The 8,654-nt window shown below is 45.7% G+C and overlaps 1 protein-coding gene across 1 annotated transcript in view; it reads right to left on the bottom strand.

Moving 5' to 3' along the window:
- Positions 1 to 478: 478 nt before the first annotated feature.
- bcat1 (branched chain amino-acid transaminase 1, cytosolic) overlaps positions 479 to 8,654 on the bottom strand; it is a 24,550-nt gene continuing 16,374 nt past the window's right edge. Inside the window, exons 9-11 of the mRNA XM_053650061.1 lie at positions 8,252 to 8,392; positions 8,102 to 8,176; positions 479 to 2,920 (exon numbers count right to left, since the gene is read on the bottom strand). Coding sequence (XP_053506036.1) covers positions 2,882 to 2,920; positions 8,102 to 8,176; positions 8,252 to 8,392 — 255 coding nt within the window. The 3' untranslated portion in view covers positions 479 to 2,881. The remainder of the gene's footprint in view (positions 2,921 to 8,101; positions 8,177 to 8,251; positions 8,393 to 8,654) is intronic.

The raw sequence follows: 8,654 nt of genomic DNA, 5'->3' as shown, positions 1-8,654 counted from the left end.
AGAGAGAGATGGAGAGAAAAGGAAAGAGAGAACGAGAGCGTCCTGGCAGCCGACGCCGTCACCTGCAGCTGAGCGCCGACACTTTGTCATTCGGTCGCACCTGATCTGAATTCCAAATGTTCACACCTGTCCGATTTTTTTAGTGTGCTTTGTTCGAGAGGATTTATTTGTGGCTGATGGCTAATAAAACACATGGATGTGTGTGTGTGTGTGTGAGATGTGAATGTATTAATGATGTTTAGTGTAAGTAGGCCATGCTGAAATGATGAATAAGTTTGGGACAGGGAAAGAATAAGGGATAGCCTTTAGCCCTGAGGGCTGGAACCATCCCAATCCCCTAAATCTCTCTAACAAACCTACTCATACATCATTACAATACCCAGTCCCACTTCTCTCTCTCTCTCATAATACACACACACACACACACACACTTTATATCTTGTGTGCATCGTATCCATCATGACCATCACACAGCAACTGTTGCTTAGGACATTTATTAAACCTCCTACTTCCATGTTTTATAATTCAACAGTGATGAACAATATATAAGGTATCTACAGTAACACCAGCACTATGATTTATTCTATATCCTCCAATCACTACATTTATCCGAGGCCAAACAAGCCGAAGAGGATTCACGATCACGGCATTTTATACTAAAATACGTTTTACGTGTTTCCCTTTGGACCTTTTGGCGTTAAAAAAAAAGAATGGTGCGTATGTTTAATGATCTCGCACTCAACCCCCCCGGTGTGTATGTGTATCTGTGCTTTATTATTTCCTCCAGCCTCCGTAAGTACACGTCGTGTTCCCTTAAAAACACACAAAAACGTACGTCCCCCCCCCCAAATAAAACCGTTATTGCCGTCGTAAAAAGAACCCGAGCATTAAAAAGCGTCATAATTATTGCATCGTATTCAACCGTGAAGAGAATGAGTGCGAAAGTTTGCGCCCCCGCGTGGTTTGAGAATGGGAAACGTGGCAGCCACAGGTCTAGTTTGCACGTTTTATCCGCGTGAACGCAGACCTGCACGTTGTTCCGTGTGAAAGGTAGGGGCATCCGGAGAAAACGCTTTTCTAATCTGTATTTTAGACGGTACTTCCTTTTTATTTATTTTCACTTCTTCACTTATATCGTTTGAGTATTTTTTTTGTTGTTGTTGCTTGTGAAAATGAAGGAACATATTGTTCCTTTTTTCCCGAGGGTGCACAAACTTTTACACTGGATATTATTTACTTTTATTACAAATAATCTGCTAGAACACAAATTTATAACACAATTCTGCTATACGTGCATCACATTTAAAATGCTCAATTTTTTTCCCCACCACATCTGGCACGGTATATAACACGACATCTGACCGTTTTCTTACTTGTGCCTATGACGGAATATCCTATCTTTTGTCCTAAGGGTGTGCAAACTATCATTTCGCACTTGAATGTACGACCGTTTATTACCGATGATCATCAAGAAGCTGGTATATTTGTATCGCATTTAATTCATTTTCTTTCCTATTAATATCATTAAAAATGTGCTTATGAAGTAACATTTGTTTATGTGTCTTAAGGGTGTGCAAACTTTTGCACTCAACTCTTATTCGGTACTGGAAGGCATCGCCATTTCTTCATTATTAATAACTTTTTTTTATTGTTGTTGTTGTTTGTGACAATGAAGGAATATTTGTTCTTTTCTCCTAAGGGTGTGCAAACTTTTGCACACGACCGTAAACGCAAATTTTTTTTTTTTACCGGCTGCATCACGTAACCGACACGTCCGAGACCTCGACTCAATCCACACCTGTTTCCGTTCGAACTCCTATGGGCAGTTATGCCATTTTTTTTTTTTTTTTTTAAATCCCCAGTTTACAATCACACCCCCCTCTCGGCCACGCCCCCCTCGAGACCCTGCTAATACAACAGAAGCGGCAAAAAAAAAAAAAAAAACGAATAAAAATAAAAGAAGCTTTCATTCTTAAGCATGATTTGTCCGTAGCAGTCCGCCAGCTGTCATTACAAAACCGTTCCCATAAAAAACTTTTATTTTGTTTGTTGGTGTACTATCCAGGGATCGATAAATAAATCAATGTTAATGTGTTATTAATAATATTCGCGATTTACAATTAACAACGAAGAACAATGGCTTAATTAATCGGTTTAATTAATAAATGGCGCATCAATACATAATTCAATTCAATTAATAAAAGGTGTGCATACAGCATATCAGGGATTTATTATTATTATTATTATTATTATTTTACAATGGTCTTAAACACGGCTCATCCGATCCGATCAGATTTCAGAGCCGAAGCATCCGATCCAAGCAGGTTTCTATGCAGCTACGAGTTGCATTGAGTTGTCGTTGGAGATTAGGATATTTTAAATAAAGTGCGTTGTGGATAGAAAGTGTGCTTCTGCGATTTCAATAGGTCTCTACGGGATTCGTGCTTTTTTTTTTTTCGAGGTGTAGAATAAAACCAGGGCAGTACGGACACCTCGTGGCCGGTGTGAACTGAAACGCTTTTTAAAACGGAACCGAGCGAGGTCTTGACGTGACGCTTCGCTATACTGCTCTACCATATCCAAGCTAAAGATAATCCCTGACAAGCTGGTGTGTGTGTGTGTGTGTGTGTGTGTGTGTTTGCATGTTAATGGAGGTCTTCATCCGTGTATGTGTACATGTAGGTCTACAGTACTGCGAATACAGGACAGGAAACAGGACATTACACGTATAGTACAATTATTGCGCAATACTAAAAATCTACTAAGATTCTCCCTAAAACTAAGATACGTGTGCGTTTAAGTGTTTGTGCATTCACACATGTTGTATGTGTGTGTGTGTGTGTGTGTGTGTGCTGCTCTCTAGAGGTGAGGTGATACTCGTCTACACGAGGACGGTCCAGTCACTCTCAGTCCGTCCGTACTGAAAAAAAAAAAAAAGAGAGAGAGAAAAAGAATTAAAATGTCATTTCCCGTTCCCTCCGAAAGTACTGGAACAGCAAGGCCGGGTCTATTGTTTTCGCTATACATTAAAGACATTTAGGTTTGAGATCAAAAGATGAACGAGACGACAGAGCAGAATTCCAGCAGTTATTTCCTGAAGTTTACTCTCGGTTAGCTCTGAAGGTCTACTCTCGGGTTGAGTCTTGGGTGTCACCTGTGAAGACTGCATTTGCTGTTAAAAAGGATAAACCAACACGAAGACCAGAGAGCTGTCTATGGGAGAAAACGCAAGCCATTTTGAAGCTGAGAAAAAGAGGTGAAAATCCATCAGAGCCGTTGCACAAGCATTCGACGTAGCCAATACAAGCATTTGGAACGTCCTGAAAAAGAAAGAAACCACTGGCGTACTGAGCAACAGACCCAGAACGGGTCGGCCGAGGATAACGACAACAGCAGGAAGAATCAGAAAGCCAGATTGCAATTCGCAAAGAAATACAGAGATGATCTATGAAAGTTCTGGAACCAAGATGAACCTCTCGCAAAGTGACGGAAAGGCCGAAGTGTGGAGAAAGAAAGGATCTGCTCACGATCCATCTGTGAAGCATGGTGGAGGGAGCGTCATGGCTCGGGCTGGCATGGCTGCTTCTGGAACATTCTCACTCATCTTTACTGATGATATAACTCATAATGGAAGCGGCAGACGCAAGTCAGAAGTTCACAGGAACATCCTGTCTGCCAATTTACCGAGAAGTGCATCCAAATGAATTGTGAAGAAGGACAAAAGAAAGGAAGAACAGAAGGAGAAAGGAAAGAAGGAAATGAAGAAGGGAAGGAAGAAGGAAGCGACGAAGGAAGGAAGTGGAAAAAGCAGGAATGGGGAAAGGAAGAAAGGAGGGATAAAGGAAGGTAAGAAGGAAAAAAGAGAAGAGGAACAGAAGAAGGAAACGAAAAAGGAAGGAAGGAAAGAAGAAATGATACTGGAAAGGTCGGAGGGAGAAAGGAAATGAAAGGAAAGGAAAAAAAATGAATGAAGAAAGAAGAGAGAAAGACAGGAATAAACAACAACTGAAAGAGGGTGCTGTAAAAGCCCGGAAAAGATCCACAGAAGAAGAACCTGACAGTTTGGTGACGTCACCGAGGCTCAGGATTGGTGCAGTTATCGCAAGCACGGGATACGCAACCAAATATTAAGCGTTATTTACTTTCCTCTACTTCACGACTTATCTGTTCCTATACTTTTGCTCGCCTAAAAATTGTGTGGTCTGATACAAAAGGTTCGACGTTTTATGTCGTTTAACATCAAACATCTCGATATAAACACCAGGAAATAAAAGCTGAAATCCTAAACTCTCAGGTCACGTGACTTTGGTGTCCAGCACAAAGAAAAAAACGAATTGGTCTGGCCGTTCCAGTACTTTTGGAGAGGACTGTCCTTTCCACCATGTCATGCTCCATCTCGTAATGTTCCACCCTGTAACGTTCCACACTGCCGGGAGAAAAGCTGCCATGACATCCCAAACATCTCCGCGCAAATCAGTGAACTCAACTTTGAGACAATTCGACTCGGATGCTTCCCGCGTCCACGAGAGACAAATCCAATTATCTGCGTCTCACGCCGCAAATTTGTTCTAATGGACGGAATGGAAATAATAAATAAGCGTCAGCGTGAGGAGAACGAAAAAAGATGTGATTTCTAATTAAAGTTGAGAGAGAAATGGAGGGACGTGTTGGTAAACCCTTCTTTCATCCCTCGTTGTGTTTTTCTTTTGCGTTTGTTTGTGTGTTCCGGCGAGGGAAAGACACGCGCCTGCACCGCAACCACAAAATTAAATGTCAACAGATTCAACATCAGTATTTTGTTTTATTCCTCGACTTTATTATTCAGTGAGGTTTCTTTTCCGCGTCACGCAACACTCAAGCAACTTTATTTGTTTCTTTCCGCCGCTGAAGATCACAAAAGGCTGAAACGGTAATTAGGTTTAGTGTAATTACTGCGAGAGTGTAATGAGTGCTTTCAGGAGACGTGTCTGGCTCTATCTGCTCACTGCCTCTCCGTCTGTAACTATTAATCCCACATTAGCCTCGCGCTGCCAGACGTGCGGCCAGAGACGGAGAGAGAGAGAGAGGGGTACGGACAGAGAGGCGGGGAGAGAGAGAGAGAGGGAGAGAGAGAGGGAGAGAGAGAGAGAGGGGTATGGAGAGAGAGACGGGGAGAGAGAGAGAGAGGGAGAGAGAGAGAGAGGGGTACGGAGAGAGAGACGGGGAGAGAGAGAGAGAGAGGGAGAGAGAGAGAGGGAGAGAGAGAGAGACAGGGAGAGAGACGGGGAGAGAGAGAGAGAGGTATGGATAGAGAGGCGGAGAGAGAGAGAGGTATGGAGAGAGAGGCGGAGAGAGAGAGAGGTATGGAGAGAGAGGGGGAGAGAGAGAGGTATGGAGAGAGAGGGGGAGAGAGAGGTATGGAGAGAGAGGCGGAGAGAGAGAGAGGTATGGAGAGAGAGGGGGAGAGAGAGGTATGGAGAGAGAGGGGGAGAGAGAGGTATGGAGAGAGAGGGGGAGAGAGAGAGGTATGGAGAGAGAGGGGGAGAGAGAGAGGTATGGAGAGAGAGAGGGGGAGAGAGAGGTATGGAGAGAGAGAGGTATTGAGAGAGAGGTGGAGAGAGAGAGGTATGGATAGAGAGGCGGAGAGAGAGAGAGGTATGGAGAGAGGAGGGAGAGAGAGAGGTATGGAGAGAGAGGTGGAGAGAGAGAGAGGTATGGAGAGAGGAGGGAGAGAGAGAGGTATGGAGAGAGGAGGGAGAGAGAGAGGTATGGAGAGAGAGGTGGAGAGAGAGAGAGGTATGGAGAGAGGAGGGAGAGAGAGAGGTATGGAGAGAGGAGGGAGAGAGAGGTATGGGGAGAGGGGGGAGAGAGAGAGGTATGGAGAGAGAGGTGGAGAGAGAGAGGTATGGAGAGAGAGAGAGGTATGGAGAGAGAGGTGGAGAGAGAGAGAGGTATGGAGAGAGAGGTGGAGAGAGAGAGAGGTATGGAGAGAGAGGTGGAGAGAGAGAGAGGTATGGAGAGAGGAGGGAGAGAGAGGTATGGGGAGAGGGGGGAGAGAGAGAGGTATGGAGAGAGAGGTGGAGAGAGAGGTATGGAGAGAGAGAGAGGTATGGAGAGAGAGGTGGAGAGAGAGAGAGGTATGGAGAGAGAGGTGGAGAGAGAGAGGTATGGAGAGAGAGGTGGAGAGAGAGAGAGGTATGGAGAGAGGAGGGAGAGAGAGGTATGGGGAGAGGGGGGAGAGAGAGAGGTATGGAGAGAGAGGTGGAGAGAGAGAGGTATGGAGAGAGAGAGAGGTATGGAGAGAGAGAGAGGTATGGAGAGAGAGGTGGAGAGAGAGAGGTATGGAGAGAGAGGTGGAGAGAGAGAGGTATGGAGAGAGAGGCGGACAGAGAGAGGGAGAGAGAGAGGTATGGAGAGAGGCGGAGAGAGAGAGAGGTATGGAAAAAGAGAGAGAGGTATGGACACACACTCTCACACACACTCACTCACACACTCACTCACACACTCACTCACACACTCACTCACACACTCACTCACACACTCACTCACTCACACACTCACTCACTCACTCACACACTCACACACTCACACACTCACTCACACACTCACACACTCACTCACACAGTCACACACAGTCACACACAGTCACACTCACACACAGTCACACTCACGCCATTTGAATGTTTTTAAAATCCTTGAGAAAGTTTGTCTGAGTGTGCATGTCTGAGTCTGCATGTCTGAGCGTGAGCGTGCGACAGCATTAAGGGCAGCGACGTCAATAAGAAAATCCCTGACAAACTTCTCTGGCAGCTCGTTGTGTGGAAATGAGCCCAATTACTCCAGCTCTGAGTTTTGTCAAATTAATGAAACCGAGCTGTGTGGATAAAAAAAACCTGGCCTTAAACCCTCCACCTGTTCCCTGGATCGCATTCCAACAGCTTTCTACAAATCTGCTGCTGACAGCACGGTGTGTGTGTGTGTGTGTGTGTGTGTGTGTGTGTGTGTGTGTGTGTGTGACAGCATGTTTCCTGAGAAACAGGTGCCTTAAACACACGCTTATCAAACCTCTCCCGAACATTAAAAAACTCTACAAGGCTTCTGGTGTGTGGTTTTGAAGTGTTGAACTGGATCCAGTTTGAGTGTGTGTGTCGGACTGAGGAAGGCGAGCGCGCCGTCTTCTCACTCCGAGTGAAAGAAGTAAACCGTTATAAAATAGATCACCACGACCATGTTCTACACGCAGTCCATACACACACAGTCTGACAGCAGACGGTCTGAAATCCACTCAACCCCAGCGAGCGTCTCGCACACGCACTCTCACACACACGCACTCTCACACACGCTCACACTCTCATGCACGCACGCGCACACTCTCACACGCACGCTCTCTCACGCTCACACTCACACACACTCACACACACTCACACTCACACTCACACACGCTCGCTCACGCTCACACACACTCGCTCACGCTCACACACACTCACGCTCACACACACTCACGCTCACACACACTCACGCTCACACACACTCACGCTCACACACGCTCACACACACTCACGCTCACACACACTCACGCTCATACACATGCATGTCAACTGTTTTAAGAGCTAAAAGTGACAGAATGGAAGGGAGGAGGGAAAGAAGGATAGATGGATGGAAGGGAAGGCAAGGAAAGGAAGGAAGACAGAAAGGCAGAAGGAAGAAGGAAGATGGAAGGAATGAAGATGCAAAGGAAAGAAAAGAGCAAGGAAGAAAAGAAGGAAGAAAAGAAGGAAGAAGGAAAGAAAGAGGGAAGGAAGGAAGGAAGAAAGGAAGGAAGGAAGGAAGGAACAGAAGAAGGGAGCAAGAAAGCAAGGAAGGCCAGAAGGACAGAAGAAATAATAGTGAGAAGGTAGAGGTAAGGAAGAAAAGGAAGGACGGAAGAAAAAAGAAAGAAGGAAAGCGATAAATGAAGACACAGGAAAAAGGAAGTGAGAAAGGAAAGGAAGGAAGGGGGAGTGTGAGGGAGAAAAAGACTTTTAAAAAACTTAGTATGAAAAAGAAAGGCGTGTGTGTGCACGTGTGTGCGCTTGTGTGCGCGTGTGTGTGCGTGTGTGTGCGTGCGTGTGTATTTTCTGACCTGGATGTCTGTCAGCTCCTTCAGCAGTCGAGAGGTGAGTGAGTGGCTCTCCGCCACACAGGGGATCTGCAGACTCTGTTGGAGGAAAGCAGACGAGCTGTAAATACAGTGTTATGTCCTCCTCCGGGTTGCCAGGGCTGTAAATCTCACCTGCCCCTGATACAGCACTCTTCCCACACGACTGACCACGCACGCCGTCCCCGAGCCGAACATCTCCTTCAGCCGCTCCTCCTCCAGAGCCACACGCAGATCCGCCATGGTCAGGTAACGCTCCGACACTTTAAACTCCCCCTGTGTGTGTGTGTGTGTGTGTGAAAAAAGATTCATTAATTAACCAACTTCTGGTTAAATGGCAGGAATAAACAGGCGTCAGTGCCAGCTGTTAAGAAATGGTACGGTCCGCCGTAGGGGCGTCCAAAAGGGTCATCTCTATCCATCTTTCTGACACGGCATGAGAAACTTCTACTATTACCTTCACCGACCGTCTGCAGCTTTTCAGACTCACCAACACGTTTGATTTCAATTTCTTTCAGGTGTTTAAGTGTTAAAGGTG

The sequence above is a fragment of the Ictalurus furcatus genome, chromosome 19 (assembly GCF_023375685.1).
Source record: "Ictalurus furcatus strain D&B chromosome 19, Billie_1.0, whole genome shotgun sequence".
Classification (NCBI taxonomy): domain Eukaryota; kingdom Metazoa; phylum Chordata; class Actinopteri; order Siluriformes; family Ictaluridae; genus Ictalurus; species Ictalurus furcatus.
The sequence above is the reverse complement of the archived record's forward strand: the minus strand, read 5'-3'. Positions and strand labels throughout refer to the sequence as shown.